General features: G+C 43.5%; 1 protein-coding gene across 2 annotated transcripts; it reads left to right on the top strand.

The window, feature by feature from the left end:
- Positions 1-384: 384 nt before the first annotated feature.
- Positions 385-24704, top strand: dhx15 (DEAH (Asp-Glu-Ala-His) box helicase 15; the record flags this gene model as incomplete). Of its 2 annotated transcripts, none has more annotated exons than XM_079216056.1 (14): positions 385-452; positions 1838-2186; positions 3387-3580; positions 4602-4761; positions 6006-6224; positions 9624-9791; positions 15495-15581; positions 15957-16106; positions 16577-16685; positions 20239-20430; positions 21446-21568; positions 21661-21851; positions 22707-22876; positions 24107-24704. In XM_079216056.1, 14 exons carry the CDS (start codon positions 385-387, stop codon positions 24222-24224), a joined length of 2298 nt encoding a protein of 765 aa, XP_079072182.1. In that variant the 3' UTR covers positions 24225-24704. The 2 variants fall into 2 exon arrangements, with proteins under 2 accessions (XP_079072182.1, XP_079072181.1); XM_079216055.1 differs by having other exon boundaries at positions 385-461.
- Between the last annotated feature and the right edge of the window lie 1317 nt (positions 24705-26021).

The raw sequence follows: 26021 nt of genomic DNA, 5'->3' as shown, positions 1-26021 counted from the left end.
TGGGAGCTTTGGGCTGAAGGAGGCGAGGGAACGGTCGTGTGTGCGCGTGCGCGCTCGGTTTGGCGGGCACATCACCATCCCGACCCGACCGAGAGACAGCAGACCTCCCACATCCTCCCCCGCATCCCCAAAACCACTGCATCGTGTCTGCAGGCACTCCGATCGGCGCTCACGGACCGCAACATGTGCGGGGCTCAGTAAAGCCAGTACCTTCTTTCAACGTGCTCGCGGGGTCTCACAGTAAACCGCAGCTTTTTTTGAGTCGTTTTGTCAAGGATAATGATGAGGTAAGCGCTTCCGGTCGCCATTTTGCTGGTGTTTGAGGGAGAGAGCTGCATGAATAATAAGCTGCTAAAGCCGCTGTTTGAAGATACTGGTGGCAAAATGTTCAAGCGACATCGTTTAGATCTGGGGGACGAGTGTTCGCCGGGTAAAAAAAGACCTTCCGATGGGTATGTTACGTTAGCGTCGCCTGTACGCGTCCGGCTGTTGGAAATGTTTGGTTAATTCTTCCGGCTGTTTTTGTTGTTGTCCCGTTTCTAACTAGCCGTGCTAACGTTAGCCCGTCGCACGTTTAGATAGCGAGTATGTGTTGGAAATGCACAATTGTTCTCGTGACCACATGGCCATCCGACTGCCGGGGGTTTGTTGCCGGGTCGCGCAGTGGTCCAGTCGAGTGGCGAGCGTACCGTAAGCTAACCCAGCTAGCAAACAAGCCCGCCTGTCCCGGTCCGCACGTGGCTACGTGCTAGCCAGCGCGAGTCGAGGCTAGCACTCCCCCCAGAGAAAGGACGCGCATTTCACGAGCCCAAGTCAACGTGCCCTAATGAATTATTAGTTGTTATGGCGCGAGGCTTTAACAGCATGTTGAAAGGGAGCTGAAAACTGAACACGGACCACCACCACCACCCATTCATAGCCAGGCTCATGTTAGCCGTTTAGCGGAAATGAGATGTCACCGCTATGGATCAAATGACTGTCCACGGTCGGTCGGTCGCGCTCTCTTTTTGGGAGTATTGAAAGGCCGCTCAGCGTCCACGTGGGTGTGGTAGGCCAGTGGAGTAGGACCGAGGAGGTTATCACCGTCCCTGCTCAGCAGTTGTCAAAGTCACCACGATTACTCTCAGGGTCACTGCCCTGGATTTGACGTCGCTTTGACTTAACTGGAGCGACAGGCGAAATGCGAATGTACCCAAAGGGACAACGTCGAATGGATTGCGTGCTTCGTGTGACCGATACACTGTTATATTCACGTACAAAAACAATAAGAGCCTGGCCTCATTCGACGTGCATGCTGTAGCTTTCCTACCGTCAAGGACACGAGTGGTCGAGATGCGTACAGCCAAGCAAGCTGATTGGTGTTGAGGTTTCAAACCAGATGATGCACTTTTGTTGTTTGCTAATTTCTGTCGCTCTGTACACAAATGTCATTGACACATTAGACACATCTTAATATTGATTAGTAGTAAAAGTATACATTAATCGTTGCAATGCCTTGCAGATGCATAACTGATCCAAGAACTTTGTAGTATTTCAAAGTTTAATCTGCCACAGTATTACTCGCACCATGTCTGTCAAACTTATGTTCGGATATTAATGGTTCACATTCTGTTCTAAAGGCAGTGAATGCATTGTTCTGCAATAGTAGAACAAACTTGTGGATTGTGCACAGTTTATTCATAACCTTTGTGTTCTTTTTGCACCACTGCATAAGACTGTGCAGTGACCTGTGTACATTACCTTTTTAGGTTTTGTTGCATTTCTTTGGTAGGTTACATGGGTTAGTTTGTGTGACAATGCTTCATCAAATCCTAATTTCATGCATTTCCTCTCACAGGCGTGACCGGGAAAGAGACCGTGATGAGCGTTCGAGGGACAGGGACCGGGACAGGGATCGGGACCGGGACCGAGCCCCAGAACGTGTCTGGGACAGGGAGGTGAAGCCATCCGGGGTCCCCAACAACCTAGCTGCAGGCGGTGCCGGTGGCGGCTTCCTTAAGCCAAACCCCATTCAGCAGCAGATCAACCCCTTCACCAACCTGCCACACACGCCACGCTACTATGAGATCCTGAAGAAGCGGCTGCAGCTGCCTGTCTTCGAGTACAGAGAGCGCTTCACTGAAATCCTGATGTGTAATCAGTCTTTTGTGCTGGTGGGAGAGACGGGCTCCGGAAAAACCACACAGGTACAAGGCAGAATGTTTTTGCAATTTCGGCACATACAGATGCGTTTCTGTAATTTGCCCCATAAAACCATCTTTAATGTTACATCGAATAAAATCCACTAATATAATTGGTTTAAAAGTACTATTGTAAATAAAAATGGGGAGCAAAGAACTGATTATGCATTTAAACAGTAGAGCAGTTTCACAGTGTTTGGTTGTTAAGTTCATTTAAAGTTCTTGAAAGAGCTTTGGGTTGCCTGTTTTCTTCTCTTTTTATTATTTGAAAGTGAGAAAATTAGAGTAGATTACTAGTTGAGCCTGAGCAGCCTCCTGAGGGCAATACAAACCATCTTCCAAACACTTTCTAAACGATTTGGTATAATCTAGTCAGTGCGTTTAGCCTTGATGATGCAATACATCATTTGTATTCCACACATTTATCAGACTGTCAAAGACTGGTTAGTTTGTTAGTCACCTTTAAATACACACATGCTCACCAAGGTAGGAGCTACATTTATGGATCTTTACAGATTGCCATTTGTGGTTATTGCTCATAAAATAAATGGAAAAATCAGCAGTGCTGGTATTTCTAGAGATTAGTATTTTGCTCAGCCAAACAAAGACTCTTGTCTTAATGCAAATGCAGCCTAAATTATTGTCATGAACAAAGGAGGTAGCATACAGGCATTCCACCAAACACATTCTGAATATTATCAGTCAGTCTCTGTAAGCACTAATAACATATGTTTACACTGTCCTGGAAATGTTTACCTCGTCCAAACCTGTCATTTGCATTTTTTTGTATTCTTCTGATTGGATGACATTTCAAAGACTTGTAAGATTTGAATCATCTCTAAAGGGCAGTCATCCGAACCTCAAGCGTAATAGAGTGGAAGTAAGACACTCTTCGTTTCGAGCCGCTCTCAGTAAGCTGCTTCTCTGTATTTAAGCTCTATGCAAGAACACGCCGTCCGTTAAAATGTTGACTGGTATGAACATGTATTTGTTTTTCAAGACATGGTAAACTGTAGTGACGCACTTCCAAGTAATAGTACTATACAATCTTTTATTTTCTTGAATGTTTATTGTATGCGGATACAGCCACTGATTAGGTTCACCCTCCTACATCATCTGTCCTGCATTAATTTCCCTAGTTTACCTTTTCGTTTAGAGCATTCCTGTGACTGTCTTTCACAACGTGGCTTGTCTGCCCTTTTCCAGATCCCCCAGTGGTGCGTGGACATGGTGCGGTCAATGCCAGGAACAAAGAGGGCAGTGGCCTGCACCCAGCCCAGGAGAGTAGCGGCCATGAGCGTTGCCCAGAGGGTTGCTGATGAGATGGACGTCATGCTGGGCCAAGAGGTGGGCTACTCCATCAGGTTCGAGGACTGCAGCTCGGCCAAGACTGTGCTCAAGTAAGAAGGCTCGTTAGAAATATTCCCCTCGTGTCTCTTTTTATGTTCCGAACAACCAATGACAAAAGCTGCATTTCCACCTTGAAGTCATTTTAGTCCCGGGACTGCTTTACATTGATCTAAAAAGGTTCATCCAGCCCATCGTTGTCTGTGTTTCCACAGCAGGCTAAAGACCTTACAGAGTCTCTCGGGTAATCACGCTTTGCAGCTTGCAGTTCAGTGCGAAAAAGAAGCAATTTTTTGTCTCACTGCGACGACATTTACTGTGAGATTTAATGAAGAAATTAAACTAAGTGTCTGTGTCGACAGTAAATCATCTGTTTAGTGTTTGATGTTTCTGTATTTATGCTTTAGAATGAAACTGCCGTGAAACAATCAAAATGATCTCTTTCTTTCTTTCTCCTTCACAGCATTTTATCTCTTTTACCACATAGACAATCTCTCTATTTTTTTCTTTTCTTTAAATGAGTCAGGAAGCAGACAACAATGCCTAACTTTACTTTTGATGTTATCAACTGCAAACATGCTTCCCCCTCATCATACAACGGCCCCTAAATTGATACTTTAATAATTCCTTGTTTTATGAATGAAGTATGTTTTAACAGACATGAGACATCCTTTCCTCTGAAGCGACCTCGGTTTCTGATGACTGCGGCCGACTCACAGCTGTTCAGTCGGCTTTAACAGCTGACGGAGTTTGTGTCCTTACACATGATCATCGGAGCGGAATTGTTTTCTGCTCCGAACAGTTTTAGCAAAAATTGTAATAAAAATCCATTTAAAATATTGACCAAAAATGGTCGTACAATGTTTGCAGTTGATTTAATGGTGTAAACTACTACTAAGAATTTTCTCATCTATCTTGATTTTTAAAGTTCCTCCCACTTTGTTTATGTTCTGCCCACAGCAGTTTGGCGAGGGAATTGGTCTGCATGGGAATGCTCTGCTCATCACGCAGGGTGTTTAAAAGATATTAATGAAAAGATGATGCTGATGAAGCCTGCATGTCTTCTTTGTCCAGGTACATGACAGATGGAATGTTGCTGCGTGAGGCCATGAATGATCCTCTGCTGGAGCGCTATGGTGTCATCATCCTGGACGAGGCTCACGAACGTACATTAGCTACCGATATCCTCATGGGAGTCCTCAAAGAGGTGGTCCGCCAGAGGGCAGACCTCAAGGTACAACACAGTTTTTTCTTTTAAGATCTTTTCATGATTAGGTCTTGCAATCCTTTGATCGCAGGTGGATTAATTTAAAAGTTAATCAGTTTCTAAATCTTTTTGTAACTATCTGTGTACATTTTTATTCAGAATATTCAGCTCACTTCTATTTTGTTTGCACCTCTAGACGTGGTGTTGAAAATATTTTTGACAGTAGTCAGATTTTTGTTTCTGCAAATATGTCCCACTTAATGCCTTTAATGCATTGTCAAAGCCCTAAACACGACTTCCTGCAGGGTATGTCCCTCTTCTGTCACCTCCCTTTTGTCACATTTTCTTCCGACAGTGTTTGACAGCTGTGTATCTGTTGAGGAAAGAGAAATGTTGCTTTTGGGGCTCAGAAATGCACATCTATTCTGCACCGCAGCACTAGTGCAGATTGCTCCTAGAGTCAGCCCAATTTTAAGCCAATCAACCAGGGGGAGAATGGCAATGTGTGGATGGAGTGTACAGGCAGGCGGAAGTTTTATCGGCAGACTGTGCCAGATATCGCTCTCATAAAGCAGATGGATAATGACTGGTTGTTTGTCAGTGTGGAATCAAAGGTTAGATTGTTGTTCGCCGACTGTTAAATGAGCTCGAGGTTATTGGGAATGATCACCCACCCACACTCCTCTATCCCCTTCATCCCTATCCCTTTCCAAATTTGAAAGTTTAATTTGCCTTGATTAAGAGCAATTATGATGTCTCGCAGAGCGTAAAGCGAAATGCCGAGACACTGGCCCCTGAAAATGTTTGAGATTGAAAATGTGAGGTGCGTTTCCCATCAGAATCCTAATGCGCTCTATCTAATGGCTCTGGAGAGAACATTGTGTACCCAACATCAGGAACATGGACTGTCATAGCTCTGTGTAGGTCATTGACTCGAGTGTAATGCCAAGTTTTACACCATAGACACCGTCTTGAGATCGTAGCAGCGCCCGCACCCTAAATCCTGATTCAAAGCATTAGTCATGCTGTGTAGCTTTTTGCACTCATTATCTATTCTGTATTTGGTTGCACCCTTATCCACTTAGTATGTGTCCTTATCCTCAATTATCATCAAGCTGTTTAAACTGTTAACTCATTCGACACTTACTTACGCTTACTCCCAGAATCGCCACATTTACATTCTGCTATCTTTACTTTTAGTTGTATCTTACTTTTTGTGAATGCATTGTCCCTTACAGACTTCTCTCTCTTTGTGTGCCCTTGTCCGTCAGGTGATCGTGATGAGTGCCACGCTCGATGCCGGCAAGTTCCAGGTGTACTTTGACAGCTGCCCGCTGCTCACCATCCCTGGACGCACGCATCCCGTGGAGATTTTCTACACGCCCGAACCAGAGCGGGACTACCTGGAGGCGGCCATCCGCACGGTGATCCAGCTCCACATGTGTGAGGTGGATGAAGGCGATGTTCTGCTCTTCCTCACTGGACAAGAGGTACGACTCCATAGGTTTTAAATTAGATGCGTTTTTACGGCTTGCCTGTGTTCAACAAGAGCTATGTTTGTAAATGGATGCACCCATTGCAATTTTGTTTGCAGATTCCGATTTTTCTTTTTTTAAGGATTCCAAAATCTGACCTGCCGATTCCAAATTTCGTAAACGTCTGGACTTAAATGTCAGAAGGTTATGTCCGTCACAATTATTTTAGAGATTGAGATTTTCAAATGCAATTTTTCTTACAAAACAAAAATATCAGTCAATATATTTCATCAGTCAACTAACGATTGATCAATCGACTTATCTTTACAGCGCTAGATACATGTATATTGTTTTCTTTGTCCAAACGAACAAGGTTATAAACTTGGGCAAAGATTTTATACATATCCAAAGTTAAAAGTGTGCATATTAATCTAATTACATAGATGAGTTACATACATGAGCCCACTCGTGCACCCTCGGCACAGGATATTATTAATCCTTAGTTTGATAGATGTTAATGCACGTGATATGCCTGCTTGGGAACCACCAGGATTTGCACAGTGGAGAACAAAGAAGAAAAAAAAACTAGGAGTGACCTACCTACTGCCCTTTCCACAAATCTCTGAAATTAAGTCATTTATTATTATTTTTTGCCTCCCTGCAAATGCTGTCCACTGATGTGTAATAGAGGGCAGGGTTCACGCCCAAAATGATGAATTTGGTCACAGCAGGGTACACATACACATACACGCACGCTCGCACAGGAAAGCAGCAACAAATGTCCTGATCACTGGACAGGAGAAGCCTGTCAGAGCCAACAGTGCCTGTGCTGGTATGATTATTCTCTCAGCACTGACAAAATGGTGTTGGAGACTATGTGATTCCTAGTGGTTGTAAAGGAAAATGTAACTTGTGTCAATACAGCACAAATTGCTCTGGAGATTAAAATGACACATTAGAATTCAGTATTAACGTTTTTGTTACAAAGTACCATTTATTTATTTTTCATCTGTGCAAACTCATGTAATTGTCTTCCTGGCTTCCCCAATCACATCCTGTGACATGTTGTTTATTAGCAGTAATTATTTTGTCACTCGACATCAGCTTGACTGTGGCAGGACACCGACGTCAGTTTTCATTTGCCAAAGCAGGATCAATATGCGGCTTGTTACGAAGGGGATAAAGTCATTGGAGGGCATGGTGTTTTGAAGTGGTCTCCTTCGAGGGCTGGTAATTGATTTCAGATTTAGTAGTATCCCAGCTGCTCGGAGTGCTAGAAACGCTGATAGTCACTCCTGTGAATGTGTAGAACAGTCTGGGATATTTGCAAGCAATGTGTTGAACGTTTCTCATGCAGTTAAATGTAATTTGTTGATTTTATATTCCCACCCCGCACTGTGTCAAGCTAAGGCATTACTCAGAGCACTCCCACGTTGAGTTCATTATCACCCCGTCCTAATTGGGTTAAAGAAGTTAATGTGTGGTAGGTCTGGCAGAGATGGGTGTTCAAAGGGTGCTGCAGCACGCCCCTAGAGCGCTCCTTAACCTCTTCATTCTCCCAGCGACTTTGATGTAGACTAATGATTGGGATGCAGATCCATAGCAAAGCCATACACTCTTTTTATCTGACTGTTTAATTTATAACGGAGGAAAGCAAACTGAGCGGGACTTTCTTCCTCCCTCCTCCAGTTTTTATGCGAGATATTTTGCTCCCACAAACAAATAGAACCGAAGCACCAACTCCAAACAAGAAAGTTGAAACTTATCACAGCTGTTGAGCAAAGATAAGTCCTAATAGTTAAGCTTCCCCCTCAGCAGCTAACATCAAAACATGGGGATTGGCGGGGGGTTGCTTGCTAGTCAAGAGGAGTGCCTAAATGTGTCGGTTATTAGCTTGGCTGTAGTTTGTTGCTTCTGGGGTCGCAGGGAGAGCTAGTGGACAGGTTCCCAACACTGGCCAACTGCCCCCTGTATACGTGTGTATGTGCGCACAAAGACACACATGCACACACATACACACACTCTGTCTTGATGTCCCTAAGGGACAGACAGCCAGCTTGCTTCCAGCGCTTTGGCAAAGAGGCCCCCTTTTTTTTTTTTTCTCCATGGCAGCTGCTGCATCCAGAGGCTTGATAGGCTATTAATACCCAGGCTAATTTTACCAATCCATTCAGCTTTACCGTTTTCCACTTGTCAGTGTGTTGATTAAAAGGGTACATGGCCATCAGCGGGGTTCGACTTAATGCGATGAACAAGGGGACGACAGGGCTAATAACATACTTGCGGTCCAGAAGGATAACAGGAAACCGCGGTGCTTTCTCATGTCAAGGCAAGGGTTACTGGCTTCACACGGCGGTACAAATTATGTCCGCTTCAGTCATGCTTAAACTGATTTCAGCACAGTATGCTTTCTTTCAGAGAAGAAGACAAAACGTCTGAGAAGTTTTTGTGGGTTAGTTTGGTAGCCTACTAAATAATATTAATGGGCTACATCAGAGCTCTTTATTCACACTTGTCTGTCTTTTAAGCATCAGAATGATACATTTGGTTCCTGTTCATCGTCGCCTTATGACTTCTCTTTTGGAAGAATTGCTGCATTGCTCCCACGGGCCTGCAGGTGGTGCAACAGTATAGGCTGTAACGTGACGCATATGGTAATCGCTCCTTCATGAGGATTAAATAATTGTTGTTAGCAAAACAAAGGAAATGGTTCTTAACAGCGGGAGTTACTTGGAAAATGAAAAGCTGTTCTGTGTTGTTTTAGGCCATACCAGAAAGCACTTCAAACCTTCAAGTATGGTGATTAAAAATGTGTATGCTGGCACGTGACATAATACAAGTTTCTATGAGCTAATGTGGTCCAAGCGATGGGTGCCTGTGGAATGTGTCGGCATATTTAGCACATGTAATAGTGTATTCCAACAGGCCTTCAGAGAAAGGGCTCTAGCCCCGTGCTCGGTATCATGCTTTCTTATTCCTGCCGCTACTCGGGTCCTCTGTCTGCCAGCCCACCGGCTCCAGAACGTTCAGCTTCACTAAACTGATCTGCCATGATTTGCCGCTGGTTATGCATCAGTGCTGCAGTCTCATCTCACATTCCCCTCTACAATACGGCACTGTGGAATAATGAACCCTGTTTGAGTCTGTCTGGCTCTGTGTGTGTGCCTTCGGAGCGTGCGCCTCCATGTTTTCCATGATTGCTGCATTTGACAACAGGGCCACAGGGAGCTCAGCAAAGCATACTGCAGTCCAGGTTTAATTTCCTCCGTCAGATGGAGCGATAGTTAGAACAAATGTACTGTAGCAGGGAACCACGGTTCCAGATTCACCGCCGTTGTTCAGAAGCTGTTTGATTTTCCCTGTTTACACACACAGGTGACAACCTGGATTAATTGTTGCACTTGCGTCTTTCAGGAAATTGATGAAGCCTGCAAGCGGATCAAGAGGGAGGTCGACGACCTGGGCCCCGAAGTCGGTGATATCAAGATCATCCCGCTGTACTCCACGCTGCCTCCACAGCAGCAGCAGAGGATCTTCGAGCCACCGCCACCCAATAAACCAAGTGGTGCCATCGGAAGGAAGGTATAACTGCCGTGTTGCTGTAAAAACACTGAGAGGGGGAGGAGTTGAAGAGGGGAGTTTGAGAGAAAATGAGTGGGTTTAGTGTAAAAAGGCCAGATGGGGAACAAGGTGGGTAAAGGAAGAGAGCTGGAAGGTAGGGACCGGGACTTCTCCTCCCCCCCTTGCTGCTTTTGTCGGCATGCGATTCCCTGCTCTAAATTATAACTGGGGTATTACTCACGCCCTCTGAGCCTGAGGAAAGCACTGCATTCTCAGTCGTTTTTATCTTTCCACTACGTTTGCACAGGCCCTCTGCCGCTCAGACAGGAGGCCTTAGCCCTTTTGCCGTCTGAAGCATGTGAAACACACTTTATATGCGAGCTGATCCAAAACAAGAGTTTCCTGGCGGTTCTTCCTCAATCACTTAATCTCACAGGTGTGGATGATCCTCTCATTGATACAGACGCGAGACAATTCCTCCCTTTTGTGTGACTGTTTCGATTCAGATGGGCTCATCACCAGAGTAGCGGCACCACCTGCGCTGCCACACTGTTGGCTGGGGATCTGACAGAATATCAGAATATCATCACTGCCAGTGAATGAGCAAACATTCAAACAAACACTAGCATCTGATGGGGGACAGTGTTGATGAATGACTCATTGCTACAACCCCTCTAATTGAGGCAGATTAGGCTGCAGTGGCAATATTTATGGGCTTTCAAAGTTAAACGCACCACAATACTGTAAAACGCTCAATTCAACCTGGATTTTGGGATAGTAGGATTCCTCGCAATAAAAAATAAATTCTAAATTAATGTATATGTATATATATTTATATTTACTCACTAAGTGTGTGTGGCACAGGCTTAAGAGGCTCAGTAGTTTGATTAGCCAGTGAGATCTTTTTTTTTAAGTTTAAAATATAATTCTCAGTGTTTGCGTCTGCTGTTCAAAGAAGAGTTGACATGGAATTGAGCAGTGGTTGCGTCGGGACATATTTTAATATTATGTGGCTCTTGCAGTTGTACTGGCAAGACCCTGTAAATGTACTTGCATTCATCTGATGTGATGGAACTAGGAGGAACAAAAATATATATCATTTTTTCACTGGCAGCCAACTTAAAAGCGGTTCTTCCGCTTGGTGAACATCTTGTAGCAATTTTCACCTAATTCCTTTGAGTTGGGAGTGAAGTTAATACAGGAAATAAAGTGAATTCAGTGACCGTTCAACCTCTGAACTGTCGAGCCCGCCACCACTTCAGCCTCTGAACATTACAGTGGATCCCCCTTTTTTTCCCCTCAAGATCAGCAATTGAAAACTGCAGAGATGTCATCCAAGCTCGCCCAAAAGGGAAGTAGTGAAAAAGAATTAAGGTTTGCGATGGCTGCAGCTACGCATGCTAACGACTGCATTAGGCACCTCTCAATTAACATAAAGCACTTGCCCGTCATTGCTCTATTTCTCCAGGAAAGCCACTGATCTTCTATTTTTGAACAGTTTAATCATTTAGAGCCAAGGCAGCAATTGACTAATTACAAACAAAGACTATAATCTCACTTTGCTTTAAAGCGTCTCAGAGATTGTTTCAAACAAATGTGTGAGTGTTGGTTTTGTTTTTAACATTGTCACGTTTGGAATACTCCCTCAAATGTCACCCGTGATTCTGCCGCGTATCCGTTTCAATGGGCTTTCGACGTGGGTGCGCGGATGCAGCTCAAGGCACGCTCTCCTTTTCCCCGAGTCAGGGGAAGGCTTTATTTGTCAACAAGGCTGTGTTTCCCCAGCAGGGAATGTGAAAGATGGCCCGCGTTAGCCATAGTACTTACTCTCCTGCAGGTAATAACCCAGAAATAACATGCAGAGATGATGCTCTAATGATATTACTGATAAAGAAGCCAGGATTATCCAGTGCAGCAACAGACTGGAAGGAGCCAGCCTGCGTTCAGTGTAATGGCCCCAGCCCAGAAAATCCTTCAGAATCAATGCAGTCAATGAGGCCACCCATATGATCATGAAATGTGAGAGGTTGTCATGTGTGGCATCTGCTGGAGCACTGACTGTGTCCCAACATGCAGGACAGTGGCAACCTCGCCTCGTCCATTCGGAAAGCGGACTTTGAAGCGTTCCATGCCTCTCGTTCCTTGCTGGGACGTTTGTTGCTGGCATATAGTGTCTGTCATGAGACACTGTCTCTTTATTTTTGGGACAGTCACTTTAATTTCAGTCTGCCACAGTGTGGCTAATAGGTTTTGTGACGATGTAATTCCTCTGTATCTTTAGGCCACTGAGGGCCTTTTTCCACTGCAGGAACTCGGCCCGTTCCCTGAAGCTTCAGTCAAACTAATCTTTTAGGAACCGTTTGAGTCTTTGGTACTCTGTTTTTTCCTGAGTTTTCATTGTATTTTAAAACCTGGGACATTTCAGATATATGCCATTTGAAAGGCAAAAGCGAGACCTACCAAGTCATTTTCTGTGCTGTTTGGTGAGAGATTGAAGGCAGCGGTTGTTACAGATTTGTTTCCCTGCACTTTTTGGCAGTATGTTGTATCTCCATTTGTGCCAGACACTGAGAACTTTTTCCCTGACACCGTTTTAATTTCTAGCAACATACTCCAGCTCTCTGGTCTCCTCGAGAGTTCTCCATTGTTGTCCTTTATTGTTGGCTGTCCTGTTATAGCTGCAGTAGTAAAATTATTGTTTTCATGTTTTCTGTCGTCCTCTTCGCTGAAATGTGACGACACATCTGCCTAACCAATAACGATTGACGGCACTGCCGGCAACCTCTGAAAAACTCTGATTTAGAGTTATTATAAATTATGTTTCAGGAGCACGTCCCTTAAGCAGATTGAGGACAGCGAAAAAGCCGAGTAATGGCTGCCCGCTATGTTCAGACTGTGAAAATGGGCTATATGTGCATCGTTGAACCAAACTGTTGAGTTTGGTGTGTTGCTGCTTAGCTTGTTGTGTTTTTTGACGGCCCATATTATTTTCAGTTGACCTATCAAAACTAAGCAACTCACATTTGTCACGGGGTGCTCATGTCAATCAGATCGAGCCATTCATCCAGGAAATGCACGGACAACCCAACCATTTGCCAGATACTGCTCTCTGATCAGTTTCATACAGGTGTTTATTGCCATCTCTTTATTCCTCTGCTTGAATACTAAGAAGAATGTGTCTTTTGTCAGGTGAATTATCCAGGGTCAAGGTCTGAATGAGTGGGAAAAGGCCCTCCCTGGCATTAATAACTAAACACTCAGGCATTCTCAGGCTCAAGAGAAATCCTCTCTTAAAAGGCGGGATTTAAAAAGCATGTAAGGCTCGCAGCTTGAAGACAGCTGAAGAGGCACAGCTACAAAGGAAGTGTGTCAAGTGTGCAAAATTGGTTCTGTGGACCGGTATCGGCAATGACTATAGAGAAATGTTTGGTTTTGTGCTTGGCATTTTAGCACAAGGACGACCAAAAAAGCAGACTAGATACCACCAAATGGCTGCTTCGGGCAGCCCACAGCTTGTTCTCGTCTTGGTAGATGTTGAGCAAGTTAGCAAGGGAAGGATATTGATGTGTGGAGTGGCATTTGTCCAAACACCCACTTGCATATTAAGCTATAACAGTGGAGTGGCAGTTGCCACTAGAGTGGGCTATGATCCGGGCTGCTGCAGTCGCAAGTGCTAAGATGAATCCAAAAGGTTTCTCCGTCCAGTCGGTTTGAACTGTTACGTAAGGGGAACACACCCTAGCGGCGGTCAAGGTTTGCGTGAGAGCAGCTACAAATCTGTCTTCCTCCTCCCGCTGTGTATATGCTGACAGCAAGAGACCATAGGGTGATGTGACTCATTTGAATTTTGTATTTATTTATTCAACTGTCATTTCATATAGACAGCCTGCTATAGGGGATAATTGTAATGCAAAAATATCTGAGACTGGGAGATGGTGCTGGTTCACAGTTTTCCCCCTCTTCTTATTCTCATTTTGTCCTCTTTTTTTTTTTTTCTTTCTACATTTCTGTACAAAGACACTGAACAATGACATCTGCCCTGATGCTCAACGCCACTCCTATACCACTGTGGTAAACCACCTCTGATATTGACACCATTATCAGTTGATCATAATTGCGTGGGGTATGTGTTCGCTTGCTTTAAAATGTTATGCCCAGAACTGTCAACATACAATGGAATGTACACAAACGGTGCCTCCTTTAACACTTAGTTGGCTGATATTGCAGGGTGGTTACCACCTAATTATACAATACAATTACACTTGGGCACGTTGGTGTGAAGTACCCTGTTGTCCTTTTCAGTAACGCACATCTCGCACAAATCTCGCCACGATTGCTGCTTATCCTAACGAAAGAAAAGTAGCAGTAACTCATCGATTGCATGGAGAAGTATTTGAAATATTCTCGTGATAAGACAAAGTGCAGTCTAAAATACGTGGGTGTAACTCCAGCTGTATAACTAGATGCATAGCCCACAGTCCCTATATTTCACAAAGTGAATGAAGGAATGTAAACACAGTTACTGTTGGGAATACATATAATTAAAGCACAATACTGCCTGATCGCAGTACGTCCACCAAGTGATGTGGTGGCGGCATCGACGGGGGAAATCAGTGCTGAACTCTAAATCAAAAACTACTCCGAAAGTGTTTTCATATCTACGACGGGACTTTGTTAACTCTTTGCATCCAGCTTTGCATTCGGTGTGTCTTTTCACTTCATAACACCTGCACCTACAAAGGTGTATGCATCGTGTGCTCCGAGGTGACTCAACAACTCCAACTTTAGTGTTTCATTGTCACACTACTGCATTTTATTTTCAACAAATCACCCGTGTCTTGTCTCACCAGTTTTTTAAGGACTGGATGTGCCCATACATTTACATATTCCAGTGCTACGTGTTAGTGTTGAGAATTAAGTAGTTGCTGTCAAATCTCCAAGGCGTCTACACAAATAATAGCTGGTCCACTATGGATATACGATAACAACATTTTCCTGTCGTCAATGATGTTGTAAATATTTTAAACTGGAAACAATGCAAACATTTGTAGTGGCAAGAAAAGATGCCCGGAGGAAAGCAGTCATCGTTGTCGAGCAAAAAGCAGGCCACTGAAGAGGAACCATCACATCAACTGTATTCTGTGATTTTAAAAAACCTTTCCAAGAGAGGGATGCTGACATCTCAACGAAACTAGCAGCATGCTGAGGACATTCAGACAGAACCCACAACCTCACACACACACAATCGCATAACCCAAAAGGGCCAGAGGTAATGCATTTGGATGGGACACTGAGCACCGAGGCAGCGCTCGCCACAAATGCGTTGATAGCACATTGAACTTGATTGCAGAAACTGTTGGGCTACTCCCCTGTTGGTTTGCATTAGGCAGCGTGTGTGCAGTGCACTGTAGTGGCCTCTCTGCAAGGTTCTTCAGTCAACTGGCTCACATCAGGCGTTGTTTTTCAAGTGAAAGCATAGCAGATATCTGCCCTTGTTTCTTCACTCCTTTACTCATGTTGAAGAAGGTTTATGATTTGTGACTCTTTGTGATTGTTTAACTACCTTAATTCATGAAATGTCCAAGTCGAAATCTCTGTATTTCAATGCTTGCGTGTTAGAATGTATTTCCTAAAAAATATTTTAATGCAAGGTCTCGTATCGGGTATTGCCGATCCCTCCAAACACTGGATCATTTCTTAACCCATCCGTTCTCATTTCCAAAGGTTGTCGTGTCAACAAACATCGCCGAGACGTCGCTGACCATTGACGGCGTGGTGTTTGTAATCGATCCCGGATTTGCCAAGCAAAAGGTTAGCTTTCCCCTCTGCTCCACCACCCACCCATCTTCTCCCACCACCTTTTTTATCTGTCGCGATCATCTGCGTCTGCTGCCGGAGAATCCCCAGATAAACACAGCAGTGCACACCTGACAGCGGCAAAGCCAGTTATTTATTCCTCTGACATTTCACCAGCCTGGAGCCAAGTCGTACACAGGGCACCAGTAGAGATTCTATAAGCATTGTGCTGGATAGTCTGTCTGCTTTTTTATATATTTTTATTTAGTTGGTCACTTTGCTTCTTTTTTTTCTCTCTTTCACCTCTGAAAAATCTGTTTTAGTTTGAACTTTTTTTTTTTTTTTTTTAATATGACTTACTTTAAATTCATCTATCCCCTCTCCTATCAGGTGTATAATCCACGTATCAGAGTGGAATCCCTTTTGGTTACAGCCATCAGCAAGGCCTCGGCCCAGCAGAGAGCTGGTCGTGCTGGACGTACACGCCCAGGAAAGTGTTTCCGCCTTTACACAGAGAAAGCTTACAAGACAGAAATGCAGGTAAGAAAATGGTAAGAGATACTATGAGGTGTTTGATTCTCACATTCTCCAATGTCACAAGCACTTTGTATCCCCCCCAAAGCAGCCCTCTTGCTGGAAAAGATCGCCATTATGCAATATTTGCACTACAAATCCATGATTCCCAGTTCAGCTGAGTTATAATTCCAAGAGCTTGGTGCTAAACCCCAGCGCCTCCACCCTTCTTCAGAACCTCTGCTCATGTAACAGCCACCTTGTGACAAATGAACCTGCAGAGGCCCAGCGCTCCACTTTAACAGGCTAATTCCTTCGCGTCACACTGAGTGGCAAAGGGAATCTTTCAAACAAGTTAAATAGCCCTTCAAATGCCCGAGACTCCCGGTCTCTGTTCAAGTTGACATATGAGCAACGCGTGAGGAGATAATAGGCACCCCGACTAATTAATAATACATTTTTCCTTGGGTTTGTCTTGTACCTCTTCACTGGCATAGGACAACACGTATCCAGAGATTCTGAGGTCTAATCTGGGCTCTGTGGTGCTGCAGCTGAAGAAATTGGGTATTGATGACCTGGTGCACTTTGACTTCATGGACCCACCAGGTTTGTTTTACTTTTTTTATTGATATATATAATATGCACTCTGTACTGTGTGTGTTTGTTCAGTATTTTTTACATGGTTCTTGCGGTCATGAAAAACCTGGAAACATTATTGAATTGGAAAATAGCAATTTTTAGGCCTGGGGAAGTTTTCGAAACGTCATTGAAATTTACTTTACAAATATCCGTTTAATATAGTATACACGTCGTTCAGCTAAACCCGACTAAGAATAATTTATATTGGTATAAAAAGAACTTGTGTGTTCTTCGGGCAGATCAGTCACGTTGTGTTGTTCTCGTCTTGGAGTAACGTCGGACAGACTTGAAATCACGTCTTGATATTACTTTGCATTCGGTCCCATAAAGGCAAAAAAACATTTGAGATGTATTTAAAATTATAATCTTTAAGACGTTCAAATAATCAAACCCCATTTCTGACATTATTTATGGTTTGTATTGTTCTGTATTGACCTCTCTCTATGCTCTAGTAGTTTTCATTGTTGGTGGCGGGGTCCAGGTCTGGATTACATGAATCTTTTAATCTAGTTTTACCTGTATTTTATTTTGGAAAACTGTTTTTGACTGACTCGTTATTCCGACTACATGAGAACTGTTCGGCTGCACTCTTGACTGATACACCAGTTGCGCTTCATCCAATATCAAATCATAGTGAGCTCTTGATTTTGATCAGTGACATATTAATCTAAAAGTGCCGTAACAAAATGCTATAAAATCTTAATTTAGTTGAACCGTAGTTGTTTCGATATCAAATCTGGGTTGGCTGTCTCTCATGGGAGCTTGGGGGAAACGACAAAGCGAAGATAAAATGATCTTGGCAGATATCAAATACTGCATAGTGAATGTTAGAGATTTGACTATAAGCGCTCTGGCAGACGAGGATTACACGGTAGTGTTATGCGGTTTGAAGTTCAGTTGAATCATGCTGGATGTAGGCCAAAAAAAAGAAGAAAGTTATGGCATTCTCCAGGAGACTGTGTTCCCGCGGAGACCACCCCTCCTTTCCCTATCTTTATCCTCAGCCCTCCCTCCCCCCTTTTCTCACCATAATATAGTTTTCATCTCACCTCTGAGATTAAACCCATCTCTCCCCGTCCACTGTGGCAAACGGCATTTTGAGAATGAAATTGGTTACATCAATAGCTGCACTATCACCTTGGCTATTGCCTTCCCTTTATATTCCTCCAGTGAAACGTGACTGACCTCCACCACCACCCACACATTTCTCACAAAACGCGAGAGTAAGCGTCAACATGTGGGATTGGCCTTGTCTAACTGGGAACAGTGGGGTGAAGGGAAAGGGGAGGATTATCTTTTATTTATTTGATCCACTCATGGCAGAAGGTTTCTCCTAACTAGCTCCTGAGCGCTGGAGCTAGTTTCTGTGCAACGGGTGAATTCTGCTTTGAGTCTGAGAGAGTTCCTCGACAGGTTTATAGCATCCAGTTACACTGGATCATTTCTGATACGCCGTGTCAAAGGCCCACCTCCGAGTATATTGACAAGCTTCTCTGGAGAGTTAAGACTCTGCGGATGAAACAATAGCATTACATGAGTTTTAAGATGTGTTTTAATATATATATATATTTTTGGCCTTTTTCAAATCCGAAATGAGTGGATAGGTAGGTGGACATTCTTGCAATTGTCGCAATCAAAACCCCTTGGTTTGAAGCCATAGATAATGCCAGGGCAAAATGTGTTTTTATTGTTGTTCCTTGATGTTTAGATTTCAACGCCGATGACTTTGATTTAGGTATCATCTCCCTGATGACCAACAATGTCAGCCCCAAACGGCAGTGGCCTTTTCCATTTCAGGTTGTCCGTGTTCTCAATGGAAACCTTGATTTTCCTTTCACTGCGGAATGCTCAAATATCTAGTTTATTTCTCTCTTTGCTCACTAAACACAGGAGCGAAGGCGTGAGCCAGCCAACCAAATGGAAAATCCAAAAGAAATCAGTAGCGATTTACACAAGGACTTGGCTGGGTGGGATTCATTTGCCTCGTGACATTTCCAAAGAAGTACCTTTCGACGCCAATGTGGTTTAATGTACCTTTAGCCTTTCGTCTTATTGATTTGGCCCTTGGTTAATATATCGGATTCTTGTGTGTTGAGAGTCAATACTTACTTTCTGATGAGCCGCGTTGTGTGTGTGTATTGAATTTCCACACTGGTTCATCATCCTAGCAGTACTTGGAAATCAGACTTTCACCTTTTTTGTTTAGCCCAACACAAGCCAATGGTGTGGTAAGTAATGTGGCCGGCACTCATTTTGTGTGAAAAGAGGAAGAAAAAAAAGTAGCTTTGATGCCCCAAATCAATATTTCGTAATCATAAAAAAAAAAATGCCTCCCTGCTGTTTTAAATTGAATTTTTTTTGGAAACACTTGAAAGAAATGAAAGTGAACGAGCACCGCAGCCTGAGCTTGAAGCTAATTTTCAGTTAACATGCAACTGGTCATTAGGCTTCAGCTCTCGGGAGCCAAAGGTCAATAATTGCGTCTGGAGGAAAAATCTTTTCACCAAACGGTGGATGCCTTTTGTGTTTAAACATTAAGTAGAAAGTTCCCCTGTAATTGCATTAGTTGTTTAGGATCGCCTGAGAGGAGGATGAAAAATGAGCTCTGCCATGATTTACTTCTCCGCTAGGTTTCTGTCTAGAGTAACTCTGGGCATCACACATAGGGAGCCTCCTCATTTTGACTGACTTCATGCTCCCTGCCACCAATTAGCCACCGCTTTACTGTCTCTGTCTTTTCTGAACTCGCATCTGTCTTCTATTGAAGGTCTGAGTAAAGCAGGAGCTGGAACTGGGGTGTTTTATCAACGTTTTTTTCTTGGCCGTCCGCCTAAGTGTAATTTGGTTGTTAGAGTTGCAAATCACTTCCTTCACTGAGCCTACCAGCAAGTTTTTATCTTAATCCGATAACGGCTGAATTACATGACATGGATTCAAAGTTCCCCCTTTTTAATTATCTATCTACAAAGTAATCAATTACAATTATTACTTTTTCTTCATTTATTGTGTTTTTACATTTAACCTCTTAAATGTGAATATTTGGAAATGGTATATTTAATTCAATTTTGAAGACCCAAACCTGTAATAAGGCAGGATTTTTTTTAAACGCTCGACCAGCCAAATTTAACATGGATCTTAAAGCAAATGGTGTCAGATCATTATTGAAATGCCATAATAGAGAAATGTATTATTTGGTGTAAAACTTAAATAGGGCTGCGACTTATGATTATTTTTGATTTAATCTGCCAATTTTCTCAATTAATTTCCCCATTATAATAATCCAAGCCCAAGGTGACTTCTTCAAACGTCTTGTTTCGTCTGACCAACAATTTAAAACAAGGGTATAAATCTATCTGGGGATCCATGTGTTTGAAAAGACCCCAAATGGTTCTCCTCAAGTTTTGCTGTGATGATAAAATGACAGTTTTGTAAATTGTTCCCTCGCTCTGTCATCTGTGTGTATTGCCCATGGGCTTGGAACACTGGTAATGGCCCATTTCTCCCATTCTGTCTTCCCCAGCCCCAGAGACCCTGATGCGAGCCCTGGAGTTGCTGAATTACCTGGCAGCGCTCAATGACGACGGTGACCTGACGGAGCTGGGCTCCATGATGGCGGAGTTCCCTTTGGACCCCCAGCTGGCCAAGATGGTCATCGCCAGCTGTGAATTCAACTGTTCAAACGAGATCCTCTCCATCACTGCCATGTTGTCAGGTAATGCTCAGGGCTGGCTAAATGTGTGGGTCTGAGCTGCTACTCTTTCCATTTCCTGTGCTCATGACCAGTGAGCTGAAAGGAAATACAGAGCAGCTTCTGTTGCGTCGCTTTAATGTATTTGCATTCTTTGACCCTTCAGTCTGTTTTAGATTGGCCCTCGTCATCAAATTTCACCTACAACTGACTTAATCTGTATGAACAATAGATAGTCAAGCCCAGAAGTTGAAAACTACTCAGAATAAATCCTCCTATTGAACTTAACTACAAAGCAAGTATGGGATAAAGACAGTGGTGTCAGCTATTACGTGTGAGGAAGGGGGAAAGTACATAACTGTACAAAATGTATAGGTGTAGCTGGAGCAGCACCAGCATGCTACAGCAGTAATTGCACTTTCGGCTTGCCAAAGCAGAATGCTGCTCATTGAGATGAATCTTGACGCCTTTTGAAGGGAGTGCGAGGGTCTTTGAGAGTGGGGAAATGGATTTAACTAGCTCTTTGGACGTGGCGTGCACTTCAAGCAGGTGTTTCAGGACGGCAGGTTTTTGCTGAGTTCATTAGAGTAAGCAGCGAAAGTACACCTGAGAATGGTGCCGCCACAGCAACCAACCACGAGGCTCAATAAACACAGCTTTTACCCATTAAAACCACAATTAAGCAGGTTTGACATTAAGCAACCCAGAGAAAGTTCACAGAGGGGAGACGGCAGAACCTGAGTCCTCTGGATGAACTCTTCAGCTCTGATTTGTCTCGCAGTATAGCATCTATAAAATGGGTGCCATGTGGTTGCTGAAGCTTGTATAAAGCCATACTGTAGTGCATCGGGACGGAGAACCCATCCTTCCCTTCTCTTTGACCCTCATCATCTTTTTCCACCGTAAACACTTCGCAATACACTGTGCCCTGTGAAGTGCTCTGTGCCTCTCTTGAGCTGAGGCCTTGTTCCTGTCTGTGGGATTTGCTTAACTTATCCCTATGGGCGGCTGTGTTGGGGCCTATACCAACCTTGTTTAGTCCCACAGTGCTTCGTCCGACCCACGGAGGCTAAGAAGGTGGCCGACGAGTCCAAGATGCGCTTTGCCCACATCGACGGCGATCACATGACGCTGCTCAACGTCTACCACGCCTTTAAACAAAGTGAGTGGCGCTTTCATGCCCCTTGGTTTCACTGAATAGTTTAACATTGGCTTGAGTTGCCTTACACTCTAAATTGCTCTTGTCTCACACAGACCACGACAACACCCAGTGGTGCTACGAGAACTTTGTCAACTACCGCTCGCTGACGTCGGCGGACAACGTGCGCAAACAGTTGTCCAGGATCATGGACCGCTTCAACCTGCCGCGGCGGAGCACCGAGTTCAACAGCAGAGACTACTACACCAACATCCGCCGCGCGCTGGTCACTGGATTCTTCATGCAGGTCAGTCACGTCAGGGTCCCTTTGTGAAGACTGCTGTGTGGGTATTATTCTTAAGCCTGTTCGTTGCCATTTTGACTTATTTTTCTTTCTCTTTGCCAATACATCATTACATTTAAATATATATTTCTTGTTTGTGCAAAGGCAGTCGTTATATCCAGCTCCAGCGTTATTCTGATGTTCATTGAAGTTTGCCCCTGTTTGTTTAGTTAAATCATTTGAAAAATAAGTGTTTTTGTGCAAAACCCAATACAGACGTTTTTTGTTTTTTTGCTGAGATGTTAATTGCAATGGATAACCACATTGACACACACACACACACACACACACACACACACAGCTGCTTTGCTTTATACACATAAAAATAAATCAAGTCAATTTGCTCCTCGTGTAAGGAAACAAATGGCATTTTGCAAGAAGCCGTTTTCAGGGCTACATGAAACAAGCAGCCTGACAAGTTGAATTATGGTGTTAATATTTAAATATTTGTTAACATTAACCTTTATCTTGGAGACAAATTTGTGGTTCATGTTGGAGCTTTCACGGCATTTGTGAAACCATGTCTTTGTTGGGAAAGGCCTTTATTGAGACTGATTGCCTTGGTTAATCACAACAGCCACTGCAGCTTTACCTAGCATCTCTAAAGTAGGGAAAATCACTCACTGCCTGCTTACAGACAAGTTTGCAGCGTCGGGCTGCTTTTGTATCAAAAATGGTAGTAATTAACTAATAAGATTGTGATGTGTATGTCAAGGTAAATTAATGACTGAAATTAAATGAATATATGTTTTTCTTCTGTATTTCTGTGAGCTGGATTTGCTCCTTACTGATCCTCTTCTTTCTCTGTGGCGTGAACAGATCGCTCACCTGGAACGCACCGGCCATTACCTGACGGCGAAGGACAACCAAGTCGTCCAGCTGCATCCCTCCACTGTGCTGGACCACAAGCCCGAGTGGGTGCTTTACAACGAGTTTGTGCTCACCACCAAGAATTACATCCGCACGTGCACTGACATCAAACCGGAATGGTAAGTTTCAGTTGTACAGAGAATTATCAGAAAGAAATGTTGCATTTAATTACAAAATGCGGTTTGGAGTGCATACATTTAGTGCTCGACTAATCCGCACACAATCACTTCATGTGTATTGGTTAAAGAATATTATTTGTTTGAAGTAGCTTCATAGAGAGATTTTTTTTACCTTTCTTACCTTTTGTTAAACATGTTGTCGGAGGACATTTAAAAATATATATAATCCAATGCATTTCAGTCTTCTGAAATTGGATCCAAATCCTACACTGTTCACTCCGTGTTAATATAAATATCCTGATGGACGGCGTAAGACGTGTCGACACCCACACCTGTTCTGTGTCAACCCGATCAGGAGCCTGTCCTCTTTCTCTCACCTTGAGAGCGGCACATTAGCAGAGCAGCAGCAGCGTCAGAGCGCCATCTGTGTCGACACAGCACTGTATTTAGTGTCGGTCAGAGCCCAACCGAGGCTTGCTTTAGTCGGCGTCATGGGTAGTTGTCTGATGACAATCGACGGCCAAAATGCTCGGTGTGAAAAGTTCCAAAAAGATAAATGTCTCTATAGAGTATGAAATGGCCTACAATTCTACGGTCCTGTAAGATAAGTTGCTGAGACAACTTAAATATAGCTATGTTTTACAAAAGTTTGGTTTTGCCTTCGCTGTGATTCTAATCCGATACACTTTTTGTCCATTAAAGCAAATATCTCCCCACGGTCCACTAGCTGTCCGTTATTTTTTTAAATTGCACTCGAAGCTTTTATTGAGGTTTTCATACGTTCCGTTTTTTCGGCCCCGGTGAAAATGTTGTTTGTGAAACACCACTAAATATGGACTGAAGCATAATACACATTGTGTATTTTGGACATTATTACATCTACCTTTTTTTTCAATAAATGGGAGGGGGAATATAACGACGACAGGTTTATTAATTAAAGCTCAAAGTTAGCCTTCACCCTTCTAGAGTGCCGGAGTACAGAGCTAACACAGGTTTTATGAGTTTTAACTTCATAATAAAATGTAGGCCTCACCAGTGGAGGATTGTTTGCACACACTTGTACAGCGACTGCCCGTGTTCCTCTTCCCCCCCATGTGAGCTTCGACAATTAAGTATCAAACTTGAGCTTTCACTGGCAGTCGCCGTGTGAATATGGAAGAACAGCGCTCTCCCACAAGTAAACACTGAAGACCATTTCTGTGACTAATGTTTACTCTCTTTCTTTCCTAGGCTGGTGAAAATTTCCCCGCAGTACTACGAGATGAGTAACTTCCCCCAGTGTGAAGCAAAGAGACAGTTGGAGCGTATCATTGCTAAATTCTCATCAAAGGAATTCACTCAGTACTAAGAAGGTTTGCATGTGCTGCAACGACATCCTCAGTATCTGTACAAAGTAAAAACCTGAACTTATTTTTTAATTCCACCAACAACCTAATTTTGAATTCTATTTTTGTCGTGCTGTGTGTGATGTGTTTCATGATGACTGATGAAATGTGTCCTTTGAGGGCCACTGTGTCATTTCTTTGAAGCCCAGGTGGGTTAAGCGCTACCTGAAATGGACTGTAAATGACCGGTTATCAGGAATTTAGTCATTACCCATTCTGTTTAAAGCATGATATGTCATGTATATTTCAGCATTCTTCTACAATACATCCATACTATATGTCACAGCTCAGGATGCTTTGCTGTTGTCTTGCTTCTACTCATGAAATGGCACAAAGTCCATCGACGCTTTTGATCGAATATAATTTATACTGTATTTTGATGCGGGCATAATGTATTGTTCTCTTGTCATGGAGATGCTAAGAGGGCCACTTTGGTAACATTTCTTCGCTGTTCAACTTAATAAAAATGACTTTGTAATGAAATGTTTTTCCAGTGTCAGCATTTAAATAACAGGATAATCAGCACAAATGCGTAAACCTTTCACTTAACCCTCAAACACACACACACACACACACACACACACACTGAGCAATCACGTTTTGACCTGCCAAATCCAGCTCGTTTCCTGGCTCTTCGGGGAAGTTAAATCTTCTTACTGGGATATTGATAGCTTTAGAAACAGTTGGAGTGAGGGGGAATGTTAATTACAAATGTTTCGGAAGAAGATCAGTGTGAAATCCCCGCTGTGCTGGAGCCTGTGCCGGCTGTACTGCTTTGTGTCGGTGCCTCTAATGTGGAAGGGAAAGCTTGCAGTTTTGGGAGAAGCATGGATCGTAAGCACTGTGGTGGTGATCTAGATGAGAACATAACCAGAATAATGGGCAGGGACAAAACCTGAATGCGTATTTTACTTTAGCTAAAAACGCAGCTATCGGGTCAAACTTATGTCGTGTCCAGCACCACACTTTTAAGAAGTCCTTAGCAAGTTGGATGAGCTCTGACCAACTTTCTCAGGAGGCTTTCCCTTCTCATTCTGTGGGTCAACAACTTAAACGAGGAAGCTGCCTGTGAGTGACGGAGTGCGAATTCCACTAAGAGTCTGACTAACCGGACTCATGAGGGGCCTGTGAAGGTTCAGAGGGTGTGTGGGTGCTGTCCCTGAGCTCGGGTAAGAGAGCACTTTGGGAGCATCCCGGTCTAACAGAACCACCCCTAAGGACTGCTTACGGCTGCTTGGCAGCTGCCAGTTAATAGTGCGTGTCAAGTCTTTGCGTTGTTTTTCAAGTGAGTAACCGCTCTACTTCAGAGCTGCAACATGCATTAAAGGAGCACTCCACCCGTCCACCGTTGGTAGCTCGTTCCAGTCGGCAGCAGTGCGCCATATCTTGTGTACAGCGTCTTCTGTGGCTCTGGGCGAGCTTGTCAAGTCTGAGAAAATGGCTTGTGACATCACCCGGGCATTTTAGCTCTGCTTTGGAGATGTGGTTTAATATTTTTACAGAAATCTTGCACAACAAATCTATGGTGGGGCGTTTAAGAAATGTGGGCGTTTTATGAAGCAGGGTGGATCAATGTGCGGCGTCTGCGTCATTGGTTTTTGGCCATTCTCTTTTTACCTCACTTAAAAGGCCCTTCAGCTTTTAAAGAAGTACATTTTCTAGAATTTAATAGACTTGTTACTAAGGCTGCGACTAAATTTTTTTTTTTCACGATTCACTAATATGACAATTATTTAACAATTAAAAGGGGCCAACATCAA

The sequence above is a fragment of the Taurulus bubalis genome (assembly GCF_910589615.1).
Source record: "Taurulus bubalis genome assembly, chromosome: 3".
Taxonomy (NCBI): domain Eukaryota; kingdom Metazoa; phylum Chordata; class Actinopteri; order Perciformes; family Cottidae; genus Taurulus; species Taurulus bubalis.
This window is presented reverse-complemented; position numbering and strand designations above follow the sequence as displayed.